This window comes from Camarhynchus parvulus, chromosome 5 (assembly GCF_901933205.1).
Source record: "Camarhynchus parvulus chromosome 5, STF_HiC, whole genome shotgun sequence".
Lineage (NCBI taxonomy): Eukaryota > Metazoa > Chordata > Aves > Passeriformes > Thraupidae > Camarhynchus > Camarhynchus parvulus.
The window spans coordinates 36,899,439-36,923,384 of record NC_044575.1 but is presented as its reverse complement, the minus strand read 5'-3'; the positions used below and the strand labels follow the sequence as shown (position 1 = coordinate 36,923,384).

The 23,946-nt window shown below is 35.9% G+C and overlaps 1 protein-coding gene across 11 annotated transcripts in view; it reads left to right on the top strand.

Annotated features, from left to right (window-relative positions):
* Positions 1-23,946, top strand: part of RALGAPA1 (Ral GTPase activating protein catalytic alpha subunit 1) — a 131,741-nt gene that overhangs the window by 13,158 nt on the left and 94,637 nt on the right. For all 11 annotated transcript variants that reach the window (XM_030949769.1, XM_030949761.1, XM_030949764.1 and 8 more), the window contains exons 5-16: positions 373-416; positions 1,313-1,490; positions 3,057-3,172; positions 5,152-5,290; positions 11,362-11,570; positions 11,923-12,162; positions 14,338-14,526; positions 15,012-15,152; positions 17,312-17,460; positions 18,688-18,817; positions 19,521-19,758; positions 21,942-22,103. In XM_030949769.1, coding sequence (XP_030805629.1) covers positions 373-416; positions 1,313-1,490; positions 3,057-3,172; positions 5,152-5,290; positions 11,362-11,570; positions 11,923-12,162; positions 14,338-14,526; positions 15,012-15,152; positions 17,312-17,460; positions 18,688-18,817; positions 19,521-19,758; positions 21,942-22,103 — 1,935 coding nt within the window. The remainder of the gene's footprint in view (positions 1-372; positions 417-1,312; positions 1,491-3,056; positions 3,173-5,151; positions 5,291-11,361; positions 11,571-11,922; positions 12,163-14,337; positions 14,527-15,011; positions 15,153-17,311; positions 17,461-18,687; positions 18,818-19,520; positions 19,759-21,941; positions 22,104-23,946) is intronic.

Here is a 23,946-nt window from a genome sequence, read left to right as displayed (position 1 = left end):
ATGAAAATAAATATTTTAAATATTTTTTTCCTTATATTCTTTCTCTTAGAAATACATTTAAAAACTGACATGAGATATTTGTAAATGGGGAATGCTGATTTTATGCATTGTGATGACTTGATTTACTTTTTATGTACACATCTCAAAAGTATTTGGGGAAAAATATTCTATGAGTAGGCTATGAAAGGTGATATTTGATTTTTTTCCTTCTGGCATCGAGTCAGTTGCTTGAAGGTATCAAGGTCACCAAGATTAAATTGGAGATTGCCAAGGACTTGTTCAAAAGTGGCTATCAAGTCTGACCGAGAACTCTGACATTTTACTTAATATAGAAAGAACAAAAGCAAACAAATTTTTTTCTCCCTTTTTTAGGGTTGATTTTAAAGAAGCTTCTTCACACTGGAAATTCATTAAAGGTACTGCAAAAAGTTGCATGCAATTTTGTCTACAATACTTGAAAGTACAAATAAGAACATAAGGGCAAATGTTTACAGTAAAAGCCCAGGAATGAGACCCAGATCATGACTTGTGTGTCATGAAAGAATGATTCCAAATCATCAGTTTTATCTCAGTAAAACTACTCACAGTAGTAATGTGTTTATATAGTGTAGCCAGTGGTTTAAAGGATTTTGCATTAACATAGTAATAAGTATTAACTGTTCATTGTTAGGTCAAGGAAGCTGATTCTGGGACTCAGACTACCTTGGAAGTGGAAGATTATCTATGCCAGGGAGGCCTGCTGGTGTGTAGAGTAATTTAAATAGTTGGGACAAAACAGCTGCACCACTCCTCTGTAAGCCACCTGCCGGCTTCTCTGGTACTGAAATTCTCCAGTATGAGAGCCAAGAAGGGAGTGCTCTAGGACTCTATTACCTTTTTTGAAGGAGAAATGGAAGAAGGTAGAATTGGTCCTTCTGATACAGAGAGCTCACTCACTCGGTTGTTATAATTAATGAACATATTTAGAAATTTTATGTCGGTCTTTGTATTTTCTGAAAAATTCATGTGGCATCTTGCAGTGGTGTAGTCAAGCAAGTGATTGGTTTTCCATGCGTTGGTTTTCTTTCTCTTCTTTCAGAGAAACCCCTGTGAGAAATTCTTTGAGGCAAACAGCAGTGAAGGTGCCAGGCTTGCCCTTGCGTTTCATCAGGAGCAGCAGATGTGTTAGTTTCACTCTGCTGGTTGCTGGGGGTCACACTGTCTGTCCTCATTTTTTTTTATCTCTCCCCTTCTCCTTCTCCCTCCAGGACAAATGGAAATGCTTTTGTTTGTTCTGGCGCAAGATAACTTATTCCATGTTTTTTCCTTTAAGATACGTCGAGAGGGTGTGCGTCTCTTTCTTTTGTGGCTGCAAGCACTTCAAAATAACTGTAGTAGAGAGCAATTATGGATGTTTTCTTGCTTGATTCCTGGATTTTCATCACCACAATCTGAATATGGCCCCCGAACACTAGATAATCTCATTAACCCTCCCCTTAATGTCCAAGAAAGTAAGTAATTTGGTATTATTACTCAATTATTGACATAACTCAAATCTTGTCACAGACAAGGCAAGTTGAAGTAGCTGACATACATACATACATACCCAGGGAGATAATGGAGCTGAGAGGAGTTTCTTAGCAGTTTGTCAGGTCTTCTTCCGTAACAATCTCTGTCTTTTTTGTTGTTGTTCAGAATTAGTTGTTTTTTGTGGTTGTTGGGGTTTTTCCCTCCAAGCAGATTATTGTAGCTTAATGCATAGTGGTGAAAATAAAGTGACCAATTGTGTGTACTTACTAAAAATTGCAAGAGGATCCTGCATCTATTGCAAACTTGCACAGGTGAATTCTGCTTGTGTTGAATACTTGCACTAGCTTTGTTCATCCTCCAGGGAGCAGGCTGTGCAAAGATGTTTCTGATGTGACCTTCAAGAGAATGAGTGGTTGTTAGGCCAATGTGTAAGGACAAATGTGTCTGTGTATGACCAGGTAATTGAAGTTGTTGTATTCTTGCAACTTGGAATCTTCAAAAAGAAACAGACCTTGTAATTTGAAAAACTTGAGGTCTTAAAGGTTTACATGAGTGGAAAAGTTTGAGCATTCTGGGATGAGGTTTTTATACTTTCTGGGGTTTTGTTTATTTGGATTTTTTTAATGGTAAGGTCATTATCTTGGCCCTAATCAATAGTGTGTGGATGATTTTTCTCTTAAGATGATTTTTAGGACAGTTTTTCCTTTGTACACTCTAGTATTAAGTGCCTCCTAACTCAATTTGTTCTTGATAGTGGGATTTGAAGCTCATTTATTAATGATTTGCAACTGGATGGGGTCTTTGAATGTAAATGCAAACTGTGCATTGACATGAATGGGACTAAAAACTTGAACACTTTTTCCCCTGAATGTTATGCTTTGCCTTCTTTCCATCTTCTCTTAGTATTTGATTATTTTATTGCTTGTAGAGAAAAGCAGTGTCTCCATGACTAGTAATTAAATTTGCTGGAACACAGCAGATGAATTTCATGGCAGGATAGCTCTGCAAGTAAAATTTTGCTACTTACTTAAGCCCATTTTGGAGTTATCTTGTGAAATTTAGAGTGCAAAGATTAAAATGTGAACATCTAACTACAGGAATAGGAGAAAAATTGACTCTGAACTAGCTTCACTGTGGGGGCAAAGAAGGCTGCAGATAGTCAAACTTAAAGGAAATGTAACTGATCAACTGCTAAATGGGAAAATGGTGAAAGATATAAAGATTTGGCATTTGTGTAGCGTGTTACACTATTGTTTACATAAGTTCCAAACGAAATTTTAAAAAATTTGGGTTTGGCAGGTAGGTTCCGAAAGTGCATAGAGAAGACCTGCTTATTGTCTGCTGTGCTTTTCATATGTGTAAGAAATTAGTTCCATGGTGGTTTAGAAGTTAGAATTTCCTGATTTTCATTAATCTATGGGTGGACTCTTTTACCTGTAATTGTCTCTGCTACTGCAGTGTATTTCTACTTTCATAACTTTGTAGATGTTTACTCATGAGAAGAAATGGTCTAAATGTCAGATGTACTTCTATTTTTCTTCAAATAGCTCAAGTGACTATAGAAGAAATCACTCCACTTGTTCCTCCGCAATCAGGAGATAAAGGACAAGAAGATTTAACAAGCTATTTTTTAGAAGCACTTTTGAAATACATGGTAATTCAGGTATGTTCCGTAATTTTCAAGCAAACAAGTGTGAAACAATTAACACCTCTTTGTCCTTTACAGTAAGTTTTTTACTTGTAGTTCTGCAAATACATATAAAAATGTTTTGAAGAATCCTTCCTTGCCACTCCCTTCTTTGTAAAAAGCAAATTCTTCTAGAAAAATATTCCCTTGTCTTCTGTGTGAAGATTCCTAGATCTTTTACAACAGGATCGTCCATCAGATTGTGGCATGGAGGCAAAACAAGACCTGTCAGTCACTTCTACCAATACTGATTTCAGCTCCCTTCTCATTTTCATCTTCCCTTCCCTATCTAGTTGTCTTCAACCAGTAGATCAGCTGTGTGCAGAAAATGAAGAGTTGAATGAGTATTTAGTCCATGGTGTGCAACTCGGACACACCATGTTCTTCTCTTTTGAAGTTTGACAATTCCATGATCTCAGCCAGTATGGGGCATAGCAGCAGCTTCTGTGAAAAACTGCGGCTCAGCTGTTACGCAGTATGTAATTGATTCGCTGGCCAGTTAGCACATGCTGCTTCTGAACCTGCTGAGCTGTCATGTGCTGCATGCCATGGTAGGTGTTGCTGTGTCCTGCCTTCTGGGCCACACTTGTCCCTCAGAACCCAGTTGGGGACCTATAAGTATTTCTTCACACTTAGGCAGATTTTGCTAGAGAAGATGGACAGTGTACAAATATATGTTAAACCATAACATGTGTTAAAGCCATATTTCATGGCTCCCCTTTATCCATCTTTCTCTGAGTACTTGCCATGCTGGAATAATTTCCAGCCTCATTTTATTGCTTCCAGCGTCTCCCGCTTTGAATAGAGGTCTTCATACTTGTGGTCTCTAGTGTAAGCTTAATGCTAGCTATTTACTTTGAAGAAAAATAGCCCTTATATTTTTGAAGACAACTGCCTTTTCTGTAATAAATTGTTAGTTTATATTTAAATTCTGATAGGTCATTGAGACAGGTGTCATAGAGCTTGTTTACTATGTGAGTGCTGAAGTAGTTCTCTGAAGTCCCTTTAGAGGCCAATGATAGTTGCAAGGTTCTTTGATACTAAGTTATGATAAAGGACTTTGTGTCACTAAGTTATATATATATATATCAGCTAATATGTTGAGTTATATTGGGGGTGAAATATATGCATATATATTCCACTCTAGACACCTGTTGCCCTGAAAACGGATCATAATAGAACTGTGGCCTTTGAGTAAAAAATGGAGAAGTAAAGGGGAAAGGAAAAAAAAGAAAATAAAATGAAGTCTTTTTTTTCCTTTATATTATTTATGATAGACTTGGTAGATTACCTAGCTCTGCAGGCAGATGAATTCTCAGGAACAAAGATGGAAACTGCATATTATATTTCTTGAGGAGCATGTACCATGCTTGGTACTACTTACCATGTAGGAAAACATTTCATAAAGGGGAATGCTTAGCACTCACAATCCATGAAAGTACATTTGTGTAACTCAACTTCAAAGTTGTATCTTCTGCTGCTTGTGGTTGAAAAATTTGTTTGTTTGATGTTGCCAATTACACAAATGAATCCAAGCACCTATTATGATGACTGTATGGACACTTGTTAGTCAAAATGTCTTAAAAGAATTTGTCAAAGAAATATTTTGAATGGCATGGATAGTTACTCTTTTTTATTAAACATTTTGAAATATAAAAACAGTTTCATTAAAAACAGTCAATTTGGGCATGCTCCCCGTTTTGGCAAGATGACTGCAAAAGCGAGTGTATTTCTGTTGGTTTCAGTATTTTATGTGTTCATTTTGAACCAATATTTTGGAAGAGAATGATCTTTATTTCATTGACATTTCCCAGCTAGTTTTTGTTTCATTTTTCTAAAACTATTTGTTAAAATATATATGATTTTGTTTCAAAGAAATAACTTAAAAAGAGGACATTTCATGAGTTACCTGTTCTACTTGTAGATATTTACTTTGTCCAAATTCTTGTTTTAAGGTTAAGAGTTTAGAATGGAAGAACAAGGAAAACCAGGAAAAGGGATTTTCATTTTTATTCTCAAATTTTAAGAAATACTACTTACCTTCTATTTTCCCCAACATCTGTAAGGAGACCAGCTTGTATAACCCTATACTTGGTAAGTGTTAACACAGCTGATAAAATCATTACATTTTATCTAATAGCGATGTTATGATCTGATTAGTGAGAGATGCCTCTGCCCAAATTGAGGTGACAACAAGAACAAATGCTGGTTCAGGAGTACTGACTTTATTTTGTAACACTGACTGCATGGGGAAAGAAAAGACAGAGGGAGAGGGAGAGAAGGAAAAGGAGGGAGAAAGTGTGGGAGCAGAAGGTGGTCACCACCGATGGATCCTGCGGTGTCTAGTTGGGCCTTCTTCGCCCTGGGCTTGGTGTTGGGGAGCGGGTCCTGGTTTGTTCATCTGTTAGTAAGTTCTGTGCTGAAAGGGGTGCTACCTCCACAAGCTCTGCTGCTTACAATCAAATCTTTTCAGTATTTATACATTTTAGAAACAAAGGAATTATTGCTAATTGGCAGCAAGTGATATAGTTCTCTTATTAATTACTATTCCATCTTCCATTGGTTAAATGCATCTTATGCTAATAAGTCTGCTTGTTCAGTCTTTCTCTTCTTTTGGGATGGTGGGTTTCTTAGGTTGGTGATACCCCTGTGGAATTACCTTTTACCCAGCTGGAACTGATTTAATCAGAATTGCTGAGATTGTTTTAATAATTTCTTCCATACCTTCTGCCAAATTTTCTTATGGCTCCTAAATTCTGCATTCTTTGTATCCACTATCAGTAATACATGGTTCTTCCTAAGCTTTGTTAAGCTCCCCCTAGGTCCTAATACCTGAACAGCAGTTCTGCCTTTATACAGTCCAGGTTCCAGGTGTCCACAGAGGTGTGTTTGGGGAAGCTTTGGTGGCCGTTGGTGGCCACAGATGCCACCTTCCCATAACTTGGGATGATGCTTTTTTGACCAGTGATATGCATATAAGTAGGTGCTCCTTGTCACTGTCTGTCACAGAGGGAGTGTGATAACCAGGATGTGCTAACCAGATCTAGCCTCTGTCAAGCCTGGAATTAGCACCTTCCTGTCACAAATTCCTCCCTTCTGTGGCCTTAGCAATGTTTGAGACAGGTGATTGTGCTTTCTAACTCTAACAGGACAATATAGCAAAGCAGTTTTTGGCTTGAGTCATGTTGTCCATGAAGGGCATTCTCCAAATGTATTTGTCATGAAAGAACATGTTAAGATTCCTGTTGATGATTTTCAGTTCTTTGTTTGTGGAAGCCTCTGACCCTTTCATTAGAGTCAATCTTGCTCTGTTAACCTGAATGAGGTAAATTAAATGTTCTTGTAAAACCTTTCTATAATGTAACCATTGCTGATCTCAGTTGTGCTCTGAAGAGAAACTACTGCTGCCAAAATAAAAGGTGTTAGTGTGCTATTCTTTGGGTGTGTTGGTTTTATCTGTACAGAATCACAGTGTTTGGATTATACAGTGCTTGTTCACATTTTTACATTTTTGACAGGGCAAAGTTAGGTTTTTGTGCGGACTGCATTTTTTTCAAGAGCTTGCAGTAGGAAAATGAAGTTAGGGTTTAACATAGTTTTCAAAGCTGATAGTACTAGAATGTCTCTTTCCATGTAGAGAGTGGAATGTTCAGTGTTTTCTAAGCAAACCCGAGTTTTACTCAGGGTTTTTAGCCCATTTTAAACCAGAATGTTGTTTGCAAATCTTGATTTTGTTCTCTCAGGTTTACATGCACCCATGCACGTGTTGGTTGTAGGCCGACAGAGTTCAAGACTCCTCTTTGCAAAGCAGTACTTTGTACATAGGCTTTAAATTACCATTTTGTCACTTGAGTCACACAGTCACATCACCATTCCTCTTATCTGTTGATGCAGCATCTCAGAAGGACTCTCCAGAGCAGTGATCTCCAGACACAATTCCATATTCTAAAATTAGGCTTTTGGGGAAGTTTGTTGAAGAGGTCTTAGCTTCTTCTGGTCCGTGTACATTTATTTAGATTTGAAAGATGGTTGTGTCAAAGCCATATTCTCTTGGGAAAGACAAACACCGGGCTTTCTCATCTACAGGAGAAGAACCAGTATGAATACAGCCATAAGTAACAGTAGAATAAGAGTTATTGTCCAGATGCTGAAGAGGTTGAGTGATAAAATAGCTACAAGAGGGACAGTAAGCAGTGCTGAGAAAGCAAACCTACTGTTTCTTGATGCTCCAGAACAAGAAATATCGAAGTGCTATTTTTCTCTTTCTGTGAAGATCTTGATTGAGTCTTCCATAGAAGTGTTACTGTAGTCCTCTGTTTTTCGGTGAATGGTAAACAAGAAATTTCCAAGGCCTTAGTTAAGAAGAGGACAATGGGAAACAAGAAGAAATGTGCATAGATCCCAAGAAGTACTGTGCCTTAGACTGTGCACAGTGAGCAACTATAATGAGGATTTTTGGAACAATAGAGTGATGAAAACAACTGAAGCATTGGTAAGTTGAATAATTTTTTCTCCTCGAAGATGTTCTTCTCTGACATGCATCTTCCCAACCTATTTGAAAATAATCCTGTGCTTGTTCTTAATTTACAGCCTTGAGGCAGAAGGCAGGGTAAACTTGGGCACTGAGCCTGCTACTAAGAACAATTCTTATGCTACTGGTGTAGTGTTTAATTTAGGGGAAGTCATGAGTACAAATCAGAACAGTAGTTTCAGTAAGCCAGCATTGATACAGGGCTTTACTGGAGACAGTATACTGGACTGAGATTTCTTTCCTTCTTTCCTGATAAGTATGTTGCCTACAGCAACAAGCACCAAGCATTCCAGTTACAAGAAGTATTGTGGCTCCTTCAAATTCTGGCTTTAGTATTACAGACTTGGAAGAGGAATACAGCATTAGAAAAGCCCATGAGATTGTTTTTTGAGGGGGGTTATGGTTTTTTTTAGTTTGGTTTGGTTTTGTTTAGAGGGGTTTTTTTTTTTTTGCTTTTTTATGTTTTGGTTTGGGGTTTTGTTTTTTTTTTTTTTTGCCTTAGTGTTTATTTTGTTTGTAAAGTCTTTGTTAAATATCTGTTGAGATTGACTTAGAAGTTGTTTACTAAGAGCTACAGATATGACAGTAATATTCAGGGGCATTGCTTCTTTTGTCATAGTAATGTGCCTTTTTGCCATTTCCAAGCCATTTAGATAGCCTCCTTCATTTACAGGGAGACACTAATGTGGGCTGTTCTACAGCTATCTTTAGCTCTTCATTCCTTATGAACCCTTTATTGTCTTAAAAATTAGGCATGGTCAAAGCTTACAGGTGTGCAGTGTGTTTTTGCTAGCCTGTTCACTTTCTACCCTGTGTATGTCTTCCACTACCTTCAGCTTCCTTTTCTTTTTGTCATCAGCTCACATCAGGTTCCCAGAGGGGGAAGGGCAGGGGGTGGGAAAAGCCCAAAACACAATAGAAAGAAAAAATGGAAAGTTGGGGGATGGGAATATTTATTATTGTGCTGTTTGAGTCCATCTAACAAGATCTGTTTTGCTTTGGTTTTATGTCTGTGTTCTCATCTGAAGCCTTCATACCTTCTTTCAAGATGGACAGAATTTGAAAATATATGAAGAGCTGGAAGGAGGATACATTTGAGAAGCAGCTGGAAGGAGGATACATTTGAGAAGCAGCTGCAGCACATAATGCTATTGAAACATGTTAAAGAAAGAGGATGTTCTGAGAGGTTATCATGAAACAAGGAGGAGACAGTGTGCTGCAAAAACATGTTTGCTGCAAAACCATGTTTACTGCATGTTTAGTCCTTCTGAAAATACTGCCAGTACTGCAGCCTTTGTGCTCTGCTGAATGCTAGTAGATACCAGAGAGAACTGATTTGTCCATCTTTAAATGCTGTGCTACCGGGCATTTGCTTTATTTTTCACAGATTGTACTGTTACACATGCTTGTTTAAGATACCTTAATTTTTAATTTTCTTACTAACCTGCTGCTTTCCACAGAATGAAAACAATGTACTGGGGTTTTATTATTTGCAGTAAATAAACCATTTGTAAACTTGTCAAAGAGTATTCTGTGCATTTGTTAAGTACTTAGGTATATTATACGCAGGAATCATAGGTTTTTTCCTTTAAGAATAGTGCTTTCATTGAACAGTGTGGATATAGTTTTGAAGTTCTTGCAGGAAACATTCCTCAGTTCAGCAACATCATGATGGCTCTATCACTGCTTATGTATGTGGCTTTTGAAATGCCACTGAGATAGACCAGTGTGGATATCCTCAGTGCAGGTGCTGGATCTTGCGTATTTGTAATGATAACAGGGAAATCTTTACAGCAGTCTGGCAGACACACTGGTTGCACTTTAGATGCCTTAAAAAGGCTGTCATAATATAATTGCTTAGACAACAGTTGATTATTTCTTCACTGCTGTCCAAATTTGTCCCTCTTGGATTCTAACATCATAAACTGGCAAAGTTACACAGGATCCTTTAAAACAACTCTTGACTTTGCTGTAGGAAGATACAGTTAGGGAATACCTTTGCATTGTTCAGTGTGACTTTTTAAAATCTTCTTTGACTCTCAGCATTAGTATCCTTTAACTGCTTTCTGGTTGGCCTGTAAAACTTCTCTCTTGCTCGTGTACTGCAGGCTACAGAAGAGTTAAGGCAGTGCTGACATAACCGTCTTTGTTCAATCTGTCACTCTCTGTATATGGATAGGACCATCATTTTTCCATGCTTCCGTCTTTTTGTTAGTTGTTTTTTTTGGTTTGGATTTTTGTTTTGGTTTGAGTTTCCTGGGGTTTTTTTACTGTCACTAGATAGAGATCATGATACTGAAACACTAGCATCAGGGTGTCCTGGCAGCACATATTATAATCAGTCCTTACACAAATGTTTGTCTTCTTTTTGTATTGGAGTATATCTCATATTTGCCCTTACAGGACTAGGACTACAGTGGGTTGCCATGCCACTTTCAGAGAAATGTCATTTGCACATGAAAGTATCATTGCTACTTTAGGTTGATGATGGTAATGCAGAACTATTCTGCACCATGTCTTGGGCTGTAAAACCCAGTAATGCCATTTTGCAGTGTTAAGTCGCAGAAAAATGCACAATTAAAAAATGTTATCCATGTGTCCCCCCATCTTTGTAGTGCTTTTACCACATATGTTCTTTCCATCCACATTGAGTTAAGTACTGTCATGGGTTTTTTCTGAAGCAGATTCAGGAGTACCGATGACTCTAGTGCAGTAGAGAACCAGAAAGGCTAAACAGTTCTGAACCATCATGGGACGGTGAAAATGGAGTTGTCAGCTCTAGTCCCCGAACAATCACAGTTCTGCCAGCTGATGTGCCCCTGAGCATCCTTTATTTCATTCCCTACAAATCAGTATAGAAGCTATTGCCTCAGAGTCATCTTGCAGCTAAGTCATAGGAAAATGTACGTGCCTGTGGTCTGGCAGCAAAGTCTAACAAAATTAGCCAGTGCGAATGGGGCCCTAGGTGAAGCTGCAAAGCTCATGTGGCTTTGCAGTAGGATTTCTCTGTTCCATTCATCTTTATTCTTTTGCAGGGCCAGAAGAGGCTGTGTTTATTGCATTTGCATTTTGGAATTATTTATCTCCCACTGTAGCCATGATAAGATTTGTCAATATATTAGTTTTATATGGAAGTAGTTTTCTTGTATAGGTCATAGTCTAGTTGACAGTTATTTTGCTACTTGGAACTTCATAGTTTTCAATGAAAATTTGAAGTAGTAAGTTTGCTGAAGTTTCTTTAAATATTGAGTATAACGTAGTTTGGAAGAACCTAAAGATAATAAAATGTGTTTACTTACATAGAAAAAAAAATGTAAGCAAAAACATAAGGCTATAGAAATAACTTCCAGATAAAAAATTAAAGGTTCCACATAGCAGAAATAAGTTTCTGTCTTTTGGACCAACAGTGTTGTCTCCCTTCAGGAGAAAATTCAAGTGTTTTGATGTCTTTTATGTTCTTGACATTTTCTCTGTTGCATCCATTCCAGTGCATCTTGGAATGAGTGGTGCAACAGTGAATGCAGCAAAACTGCACCTCTGAAAGTTCATGTGTATTGGTTATGATTCTAGGATTTCTTTCTTATGCAGATCTTTTTCTCTGCCTGTATTTTTAAGATGTTGTATTTTCATACAGATATACCACAAATGAGACCAAAGCCACACTACGTAATAGTTAAGAAAGATGCTGAAACCAATGAGGCAATCTATTGCACAAAGGAACCTTTCATTAAGGCTCGTGTTATTGTCATTCGATGGTTGGTGTCTTTCTGGCTTGAGCCAAAACCTCATACAGGACCTCATATTCCTGGGATGGAAGGTGAAAATGTGCCAAAGAATATTCAGGTAAAACCAAATACACAAAAATATATAAGTTTTCATGTTTTTGGTTTAATTGTTATGTCAGCAGTGTGCTCTTCTCCAATAATTACGACTAATGAAAAGTTTTTTTAAAAAAAGTAATTTCTAAACAAATCTTATGTTTATTAATTCTATTTGAAAGTACCTGCAATGCTGCTTTTTTTTTTCAAATTTTGTGATTTGTTTTTAATCAGCTGGACATTAGAAGCCTTAAAATGCAGTAAATCCTTTTGTTTGTTTCTTTTTTCTTTAATTCTTTTAAAAATTATACTTAAATAGTATTGATTTATTGCTGTACTAAAAATGAACTATGGAATATTTTTAAACTTTTTTTCAGAGAGCAGCTGCTAGCATGGCTTCAAGGGAGGACAGCAAAAATGACAGTACTGATAAGCAGGATAGAAATGCAGAACCAGAACAATCTCATTCTAATACAAGTACTCTAACAGAGAGAGAACCAAGTTCTTCCAGCCTCTGCAGTATTGATGAAGAGCATTTAACTGATATTGAAATTGTCCGAAAAGTCTTCTCTTCTAAAAGAAACAATGTTAATTTTCTAACTGAGATTTTTCGACAGGTAAAAAACTCTAGAATACAAGAATTTTGATTATTATATTGTATATTTTTATTGTCATGGTTTTCTTTCAAGAGCATTTGTTAAGCAGAACATTATAAGTTACAGGTTTTTTCAGTCATTCTGCCTTCAAAAATCAAGAAGCTAACATTCTGAAATACTTTCTCTGTAGAATACCCCTAGTTCCTAATTTTTCTAATTTTATATCTTTAACAACCAGTTTAGCAACATTTAACTTGTACTTCACAGTTCCCCATAGAAGGGAATGTTTAATCTTTTCATACATCAACACTGTAGGTATTAAAACTCACATATTAACCTAAGCCTCCTGTGGGAGTCTGCAGCTGTTAAAGAGCTGTTTTAGGAGCATCTGAATGTCCTTTCCTTGATAGTGTTCATCAGAAGAGTAGGACAGATGGCTATAAAAGGTAGCAGCTTCTGTTTCTGACTTCACTGCAACCAGAAATGTTAGCTGAGCATACTCAGAATAGTATTTCTCTACTGGAAACTATTAAAACAAATTTAAACTGAGAACATATGCCAGAATATGGAGTCTTTATTAATAGTAACTTAAGGGTTCAGTGTGGGAGAATAGAATAAGATAAATTTTCTTTATGCCCCATGCTATAGATCAAAAGACACACAGAGATTTCTGAATAATAGTAAAGAAAGGTATACTAAGTTTCAAGTTAAATGCACAACATTAATTGCTTTAAACATCAGAAAGCTGAACATTTTAAATCTTGTTTATCTGAATGAAGTAAATATTTTTGAATGAGGCAAATAAATGTCAGAAGCTTATCCACATCCCTTGTAGTCAAGAGCTTGGACACATTACTGAAGGACATAGCAGAGTTATCTGAATTCAGCTGACACTCAAGGGTTTACAGAGACCGAGACATTGAGTGTAGAGTATAAATTGTCAATGGTCTACTTTTCACTGTACGCACAGTGAAAAGAAGCAAATCCAATTTTCTTAATTCTTTTCAAAAGTCATTCTGTGAGTTTATGTAGATTATTTGGATTTCATGTGCAATTATGAAATCTTATTTGCATCATTATTTAGCCAGGAGTTTTCAGTGTAAATTAATTTCTAATACACACGATGTTTGTAGTGTTTCTAAAACATGAGGACTAAGTTATTCCTGTCAAGAGGAGGTTTCAGTGGTACTGAGTGGTGGAAAGATTGTCTGTAGAGAACCAGTTTTATGCATTTTAGGCTTGAGGGTACAAAAAAACGTGTATGGACTTGCAGGAGAATGTTAGACTTGATGATGAAGTATATGACTGAACTTGTCAGTTTAATCCTGTAATACATAGCTGAATTCTTTTTTGTGTGATAATGGTATGAAATCTCTGTTTCCAGAGTGAACATACTACCTGTGTTAAGTGGACCCTCCTTAAAGACATGGGCAACTAGTTTTCATCAGTCACAGCAGCACAGACCCTGTAAAACTGAGTGTTAGTGTAGTTTATCTGGTCTTCTGAATATATAGTTAGGGCATCATGGTCTTTGCTAAGTGTATTTGTAGTTCATTAAAATCTGACTAATGTTAAAAGTTTCTGGTCTATGACTAGTTGTTACTAGCACAGCCAATACAGAAAACCTTCTGAAGAGGGCACTGATCAGCCATTGTACCAACTCAAATGCATGATTTTTAGAGACAATAATACTGAAGTTTTTTCAGGGAGTAGTTCACGTTAAGGATACTGTTTTGTAAAATCTTAATTAGCTAAAAATAAAATAGAAGACTACCAGTATTGTGTGTCACTTGAATTTTTCTCAGTCATTTAGAGCTGGTTTAACTCCACTTTTCCAAATCCTCTGAATGGAAGATGTTGTAAAAGAAACTTCTGCTCGTTTGTTTTACATATTTTGATGAGTGTTTGTGTCTTAATTGCAGCAGGATAGGTGCTAACTAGATACACCCATATGGTGTATTCTTATCTTTTTCAAAGTATTTCTTGATAAGCTTTCTTGTTTAAATGTGGGGTTTTTTCATGTTTTCAGTTTACATATGAAGAAAGTGAGCAAACATTTAAGTTTGGCAATAGTTTGAATACGGGGATCCAACAGTGGCTCTTTCCACCTTTATCTCTTAGGACTTGCACATTATAGAGCCCAACTTATTTCAAATATTGTAACAGTTGTTTTTTTCTTTCTTTTTCTACTTCCAGGCATTTCTGTTGCCGATATGTGAAGCAGCTGCTATGAGGAAGGTGGTGAAGGTGTATCAAGAATGGATTCAACAAGAAGACAAACCTTTATTTATGAAAGAACCTGAAGAAATAATGCAGTGCACAGCTGTAGATTGTGAAGAAAATGTTGATCATAATTCTTCAGAGAAAGGAAAAGAAAGAGAAGAGGTAAAATATTATTGGTTAATATTTGTGCATTAATCTGCCAGTAGACAGAGATGTGGCTTCCTTGATAGTTCATTTGTGGTTTTCTTTGGTGTCAGAGCATTTATTGAGGAAAATCAATGGTAAAACACTGTATGGATGAGCTACCAATTTTATCCATTATCTGTAGCTTTTAATGTGCTTAGTTCAATTTAAAATTTCATATCATTTTATGAACTGTTTTCAAGATGTGGATTATACAGTATGCCAACTATCAACTGTGTAAAAATTATATACAAATAAAACGGTGACAAAAATAGTAGTTACTTCATTCAGTTAGTTTAAGATAATTGCTACAAGCCTCATGAAATATTGTTGTGTCTCAGGTGCATTTGTCTGCTGTCTGCTGTTGTTTATTATTTAGTACGTATTATATCCTTTTTCCTTTAATATAAAGCCAAAATACTTGTCTAAAACTCTGTGGAATTTTAAGAAAAAATATTTTTCAGGAAAAAGGGATGAACTCTAGTCATGGAGTTAGAAATTCAAACTGGACAAGAAATGGCTGTTATGAAGACACTTTGCATAAAACATCTGAAATTGATTCTGAAGAGCAAAATGTACGAGCTGGAGTGCAGTCAGTATTGCAGGTATGAAACAGACTTGGTATTTAATTTCATCTAAATTATCTATCTGAAATTACCTAAAATTCTTGTTATCAGCACATAAAGAGTGGATCGTAGTGCAATACTTCTGCCAGGGAATCCCATGCATCTCTAAAGCATGTCTAAATTTTAAAATTATTTTATATGCAACAAGTATGATGATAAAGGTTAGACAAATGACACTGGTTCTCTGTATCTTTATTGACCTGAAGTAGAACAATGTATAGACCAGTGCTGGGTAACACAATTTAAAAAAATTAATTTTGCATTGGAACTTAAATTCTCCTCTGCATTATATTAGAGAAAAAAGAATCCTCATGCTACTGCAACATCTTCAAATAAATGTAATTAAGCTTTTATGAGAATGTTTAGAGGCTTTTTGCTTTTACGCTATTGGTCACAAAAGCCAAACCATCCAATCCTGTAGTTTTTCTAGTACTATTAATAAGGTGTACAGGGATATTTTTTAATCTTTTTCTGAATTTACCGCATGCTTGAAAAGTTTGCTGAGGCTCCATAACACTCTGGTGATATCATTAAGAAAGCAAGAGTTGCAGTTGTATCCTAACAGAAGTTCTTTAATAGCTTCTAGGCAGTTTGACAGGGTAGAAATCATGTTAATTTCAAATATTTAGCAAAATATTTGAAAGCAAAAGCTGTGGAAAATTGGGAGGGTATAATTTGAGGGTCTTTGAAATGCTCTTATGGTTATAAAGTGTGTGCATTTTATGTATATGTGCGTGCACATAAATTCATATAGGTGGGTATATTACTGTGGCCTCCATAATATTCTTATATCCAGCAGAAAATTGATCCTGAACAAAATAAAATAATGTGCATTTGCCACTTTACTGTGTTCACTTCTACTGTGTGTGACCATGCTAAGTAAAACTCATTTTTACTACAGCTTGAATAATTTTATGGATAGTTTTCTTTTGTGCTGTACACTGTTACGCATATAAAGAAACTTTGTAATTGAAATCACTTTTAAATTCAAATACATTAAAGTAATTTAAGCTTCATAATCTTTGTTTCAACAACTTTTTAGAGTATGAAGTGTTACTGAGGAAAGAAATAGGAAGTATCTGTATCTGTTTGCAATATACTACTAAGGCTTACACATCTGACAATGTCTTGAAGATTATTCACGTTGAAGTTTTTTAGACAAAGGTTCATTTGACTACCAAATATCTTTTTTTTTTTAGCCTGAAACAGAGCCAAGACATCATTCTAACCCAGTACCATGTCTCAATTTGAGAGATTTCCTGACCTGGAAACATGTTTGATTTTCCCTGTGAATCAATAATCCAAGACTTCTGTCTTGAGTTTTTTTCCCATTTAATGCTTGCATAGACTTATTTCTAGGCATTTAGAGTAGGTTAGGTTAATTAGCTGGGGCTAGTGAATGTAAAAGTGCATACTAATAATTTTTAAAAATCCAAAGCTTTTGGTAGAGGGAAGTTATGACTTTAGTACCTCTGACTTCCTGTACATGTAAAAAAAAAATTTAAAATCTAGGTCTGAGATTCAAGTGCATTCTAAACTTACATAAAAACATAGTAACACTTCAGTAACTGCTTCTGTAGCTCCTGCAGTGTCCTTGCCTACTTTTAATTCTGAAGGCCCTAATTTACTGCCCACTGAAGTCAGTCACTTTCGGGAACATGTCCAGTTTCCTACTTTTGGTAAGCTTTACTGATCCCAGTGGGATGAATGCTTTAGTTTCCCAGAACATAATACAGGCTGTGTCATGCTGAAGCACACACAGTGTACCAGGACTATTTCAAACAATTTACCATATATTGTATTAGTCAGTTCCTGGCTTAGAGGTGGAACTTCTGTGCAGTGGACTTCTTTCTGGGACATTTTTGTCCATCATATTAAACTAATCAATTTGAGTAGTTTGTTGTATCATCTCATTATGAGAACAAGAATATACAAATAAGTTTTGTAGAAAAAAGCATTGTTGCTTAATCATTACTTCAAACTGACATATTTAAACATGCACTTCTGTGTGCATCTGCAACCTTTTCTTATAGAAAAGATTTTCTGTTACAGATTTTTTCTTCCTGGTTCTACCAACCGAATTGCTGAAAACATCAGAGTGTTTCAGGATCATGACATCCTCTCTTTTCTGCTTACAGGTTTTTATAATAAATTCTTCAAATATATTTTTTCTTGAACCTGCAAATGAATTTAAAGCTCTGCTGGATGAACACACTGATATGTGCAAACGTGTTCTCAATATCTACCGCCACATGGTAGTCCAAGTGACTATGGACAAGAAGACATGGTAAAATGCTAATGCTTTTATCTTAGATTATTAGTTCACAACACAAATATCAAAATTTACTTGGTAGTAAACACTGTAGAGTGGTATTGGTTTTATGAACCAGTTCCTCTAAATCAGTAAATACACAAACTAGAACACTACAGACACTTAGCACAGGGGAAGTTATTTGCTTTCTTAAAGCTTCTAGTAAACTCCTAGTTAATTTGTGGCAGCTTAGACCTCAGTGCAAAAAGACTAATCTGGGATATGCAGACTGTTACTAAGGAGCTACTGATGATTTTTTGCAGGGCATTTTGCCCATGTATCAAAGCATTAAAATATTGAAACATATGAAGCTTCACAGCCTTATTTAAAAATAAACACAAAAGCCCCAGACAAGCATGGATAATTATTACAATCAGATGTGTGTTGTTCTTGACTTGTAATTGTATACAGGAGTCTGTGTACTGTGTAACTGTGTCATGCCTTTCCAGTTCTTACAGTGCCTAGCAGGTATAAGAGACCCTGCTTTAAAGGAATTCCTGTTATTTCCCACTCCTTTAAATAGTAGTCTGTGATCAGGTACTATATTGCCACCATTCTCCATTACAAGGAAGAAGTAGCAAGGGGATTTCAAATGTCTGATTTATTCAATTTTATCTTGACTTTATCTTCAATCTGTCCTGAAGTCTGGGTAAGTAAAGCTGGCACTATGTGTCATGTAAAGCTTGTCTCCTCTTCTGAGGAGCCAATTTAGCTGGCCACTGGGAAATTTGGGACTGATAATAGTAAACAGATTCTACTAGATTGGTATTTTCTTTCCCAGTTTCACATCAGTGTAAAGAAGTGACTGTAGATCACAATGGCAAAGATTGTGCCACACAAAATAATTCGTGAAGTATGTTAATGATAATATAAAATTACAAAACCTGTAATTCATGGAAAAAGAAAAAGCTCAGATTGAAAATACAGTTAAAACTTTCCCTCTAATTTCAGGCTATTGAAGGTGATAGCAGTTGAATTACTTGGAAGAAAATATTACCGGGCAACAGGGATTCCTCACTTTTAAGTGTAAAAAAAGATTGGAATAATTTCTTATGCAATAACCAAGTTAGGCTCTTTTTAATCATTAGGACATTTTTGGAATGTGTTTGAGCAAATAAGGCTTGATTATTACTTTTAAAAATACCTTGGTATATACAGAGGTATAACAAAATGGTAACTCTTAAGTTTAATACTGTTTTGCAGGGAGCAGATGCTACTTGTGCTACTCAGGGTAACTGAATCTGTGCTGAAAATACCACCCCAAACTTTCTTGCAGTATCAAGGAAGAAAAAACTCCACTTTAGCTGGAAGACTTGCAGGACCTCTTTTCCAGGCAAGTAAACATAAATTCACTTGAATTAATTCAACCTAATTTTCATCAATGGATTGGATACGGCAACCGCAGTTGGCTAGTTTGTCATCTTGTATCACTGGTATGTTACCCAGATAATGTGAATGGTGTGGGTCAAAGAGCTGGTTACATTTGTTACTTTCTGTCATATTTTAATGGCACTGTGACAAGAGTATTTCAGGTACTGTAAAATTCAAGAATTGTTGAGTTGGAATAACTGCGAAGATAACTGGCAGTGTGTGCAGTTTTAGTCTGCTGCCATAGCAAAATTAGCTCAAGTCAGCATGAAATCTTCTGTGTTATCCATGCCTAAATGATGGATTTTGTTATTTCCTAGAGAATTCTGTAATTACTTACAGAAAGCTGTAGCAAATCTTTTCAAAATTGACAGTTGCAAAGTGCTGTTGTGGTGTGTTCTCAGTGACTAGGATCTGTAGAGTCTCCAGTTACTTTAGCAGAACAAAAAAGAATACACAAATAATGGGTCAAAGCAGTTGTTCCTATATCTAAGTCAGAACCCTGTGTTAACATTTGATAATTCATTAGAAGTCTGTATGTATTTGTGAGGAAAAGAATGTCAGGACTACACAGAAATTTCTGTGGCAGTTTGAAGTTTTCTTTGAAATAGTAACATATGAATGTTGTCAGCTAATGCTCACAATCCAACTTTTCTCTGTTCTTTTAGACTCTTATAGTAGCTTGGATCAAGGCAAATCTAAATGTGTACATTTCTCGAGAACTTTGGGATGACTTGCTGTCTGTAATGTCATCACTGACATACTGGGAAGAGCTGGCCACTGAGTGGTCACTGACAATGGAGACACTTACTAAAGTATTAGCTAGAAACTTGTATAGCCTGGACCTCAGTGACCTGCCACTGGATAAATTAAGTGAGCAGAAGCAGAAAAAACACAAAGGCAAAGGTAAGACAACACTGTATGTACATCATTTGAATTTGAGCTGGTGTTGGGCACAGGATGATTTTGGTCTCACTTTTTTTTGTATACCTAGTTAGGCATCTCCATCGCTTGAAATAACCCTGTTTCTTTAAGGCAAATCTGCTTTTTAGAATTGCCACAACATGTTATTTCTGCAAATAGGCACATTTGGAATGTAGTTCTTAAAATGTTACACCATAGTGGGTTATGCCTTTCTCCTTTTATCAAAGAAATTAAATAATTGAGTCCCAGTCATAACTTCTTGAAAATAACAAACACTACTCAGCTGGTGAAAACTAAGCCATTGCAAGCACAATTGGAATATTGGTCCTGAAATGTTAAAAGATGAAATGTAAGGTGAACATAGCTTTCTTGGGTATTAACTGATCACTAGCCCATCATGAAGACAGGCTTGGTTATGATGAGACCTTGTGGGCTACAAAAGAGAAAAAGAGAAAGTATAATTTAATAATCCATGAGTGGTACCTGTTTTTAAACCGATTCCTAAAAAATGCATAAAATACTCTGTAAGAGATAATATGGGGAGAGGAGGTGGCTGCTTACTGTGGCACAGTTCCGGGATTGGTAGGGGCAGGATGTTTGTCCTTCTGGATAGATGTCTGGATTGAAAGTTTCAAAACCTGGATTCTTTTCTCAGTTTGAAGACAGAGCTTCAGCTTCGTTTCCACTTCTGTAAAACATGGATAATGGCAATGTTCTCCCTTAAAAAGTGCACTGTGATCTAATAGTGAGAGGCAGGATTATATATAGGGTGTGTAACAAAGATGTAAAAACATGTTATTTTTAGGCTACTTTTTATCTCTACAGTCAAATCTGAGGGAAGGTGCTTCCTAGTACTATCTTAGGGTGTGTCAGTGAAAAGCAACCTATGTGGATTCCCTCTCTTAAAGAGGACGTTACTATAGGCTTTTTTTTGCTTAAAGTATTTCACATACTTCTGTGCCTCATCTTAAGCAGAGTCATCATTCAGCATTTTGTTTTGGTTTCTGCTGTGTGATAACTGGGCAGAAATACATCTCTCTGTAGTTGCCCTTGAGAGGTCATTCCAGACCATGCATTTTTTGTTTTCCTATACTACGGACCTTTCTTCTTTTTCTTACTAAAAAAACACAGGTTAAACAAAATAAAACAAACAAAAACAAACACCAAGAAAACAAATAAACAAAACCCCAAAACAGAGCCAACCCCCCTCCGCAAAAAACTAAAAAAAAAACCAAACAGCAAAAAAAGAGCAGTCTAGTATAGGATAAGAATGTGTACAGTTATCTGAATATATACTTTAAAAAAGCATTTTGAATCATCTGAGCAACATGAGGAAAGTTTATGTTAGCCTTCAGTAACAAAATTTCAGAGAAAGCCTCCATTGCTAAATGTGAGTTGCAGAGTCAAGTCCAGCTTTAAAATTAATAGATATCATACAAATTATGCCAAATTTCTTGGCCCCTGTTTGTTTGCTAAAAATAATGAACATGTTGGACTAGAGCTCACTTTTTCCAAAGAGATGCTCCTTTAATGATTGTAATTGTGTCAGTTTGGATTATTAGTGAGCTAAATCTGGATAAGGAAATACATTGCAAATATTCTTTGCTTCGCTTTTTTTTTTTTTTACATCTAGCTGTTTTTGATAGCTCCTTATATGAGCTTTATTTACTTCAATATAAATGTCTGAATTTGTTTCATTTTAATCTTACTATAGGATTTTCTGTCAATTTCCAAAGTTCTCTGAGCCTATCATCCAATTTTTTTTGCTTTTGCATTTTGCGTAAAATTATGTTATCCTTATTTGATGTTCCTTAATATTGCAAAATTATTTGGAAACCTGCGCCCCCAGATTTAATGTTTTGAAATATATAAGTTTGTGTATCTTATCTGATGGGAGCAGCAAAGGAAAAGTTACATGTAGTATCAGACTACAACCTGTGTAAGCCTATTTTTTCAGAAAAGAAAATTACAGTAGTTTAATAGCACCAACATTTCTGAAAAAGTTTGAGTATCCCTCAGAGTTAGTGCTGGCTGAGCTTTTGAATTCATGCTTGCTTTGGTAACTTAATTTATACCATCCAGCTTTAAAATTCTTCGAAAGAACACATCTACAATCATCTGATAGCAGAATAGAAGTGAATAGATCTGCAATTTTACTTTTGCAGGAGTTGGGCATGAGTTCCCGAAGTCTTCTGTTGATAAGTCCTTTTCCAGAGGCTGGAGCCGTGACCAGCCTGGCCAGGCACCCATGCGGCAGCGCAGTGCTACAACCACCGGCTCTCCGGGAACAGAAAAGGCAAGGAGCATCGTGCGCCAGAAAACTGTTGGTAAGTGGCTGTAAGAGCTGATAAAAGTGACATTTGAGAAAGGCTAAGGAATTAATAACTGACTTCTGTAGCAATGTGGATGGCTTCTTTCCACAAAGGTGTGCTACCTAGCATGATCTGCACATTAGTTAAAGCATAAATTATGCAACTTTATGTGCTGTGAGGGTATCTGAATAGATTATGTTTACTAGAATTACAGTTATTGTAAATGAAAGTAATGCAGTTGCTATATTAATTCTTCATGAATTTGATCGCATGCTTAAGCTGGATTGGAAAATAGTACTGTGTATATGAAGAAGAAAAAAGCTGGAGTGGTTTGAGCTCTGGTGCTGATAGGTGGGTAAGAGAAGATTTCTTAAATGTGTGTTTTCATACACTGCTCATGATAGGTTGAGTATTTTCAAACCATGCAAAGGAAAGTGGGGAAAAATATTCATAAGTCTGCATAGTTTATTATATGTGCTGTCTTTTACTATACCCTGAATATTGCAATAATGAAAGATTGACAGATGTGTGCAATTCTCCATTTCTGAAGTCACTTATTTCTGAATTTTATTGCTTGCAGATACTCTTTGCTGTGTTATAAATGAGTTATACTGAACAATGCTTTAGGTGAACTCCTCAAAAGACTTAATTTGTGTTCATATCATTTTCTTAGACTATGTTAAACAGGAACTGGACTACATATTTCTTTACTCTTGTTGTCTCATCTTGATGATCTCAGTGCTATTGCTTACATGAAGGAAAGTTAAGCTGGTTCTAATTTTGTATTTAAAGAAGAACCTTTTAAGGACTATCTCTTACTTTTTTGCTATCTTTATAGTAGTAGTAGCTTTGGTCATTGTGTGTTGTTGCTTCACTGATACTTCTTGGAAGTAGGTGCATTCTGACACAATTTAAAAAATTGGGATGCATATCAGCAGTTGAATATATAGTTGTGATAGCTTTTCCGAAATTAACCTTTTTTTTTCTTTTTCCAAAAATATTTGAAGTTAAAATCTTAAAGTCACAGAGGTTATTTAGACAAAGTTTCTATTTGACTATTCCTCAAAATTCTCCATTTTAAATTTTTTCTCTCCTAAGGCTCTTATGTGGGAGAATTAATTGTGCTGTAAGGCATACAGAAATGAGAGAAAATGAAGTCCATACTCCACAATTTCCTGTCGTTTTTGCACATTCAAATGCTACACAGCTTTTCCTGTATCTCATGCTGACAGCACCTAGTTTTCCTCATGGATCACAGATACTTAAAATGTAATTTCTGCTTCTCTGTAGTCTGTGATTAAGTGTAATGGTGGTTTTGTTTTAAATCTTAATTGTCTTAACAAGATAAAGCTCTTGTTAAAATTTCTTCTTCACAAATTGTTAATATTTCAGATATTCTGTCAGAAGGTTATGTTGTTTGGTCAATTTATTAATGCTTTTGTTTTGCCACAATTTGAAAGATGGCTATTTATATGATGTTAACCTTGAAATTACTGGAATTTATCCTAATCAAGCTATATATTGACCTGGTTAGCAGCAAAGTAATGTGATTTTAGTTTCACTGCACTTTAGCTTCCATGGTTTTGTTCCTTTCTTCCAATTATCTTACATATTTGATATTAATAAGCCAAGTTTGCATTACTGCCACCAGTTAAAATTTCAACTCTATTCATGTTGCAGAATACCAGCTGTGGACAAGCATCCCAGCATTGCTAGAATGATTTTAAAAGATGATAAATCCAAAAAGAGTTGCCGGAACCAGAATCCTAAAGTCCTCAGTTTTTTACATGTTAATGAGGAAAATGTTACTAAATGTTACATATATCTTAACTGCTTGAAAATTGTTGTTTGTTACTGC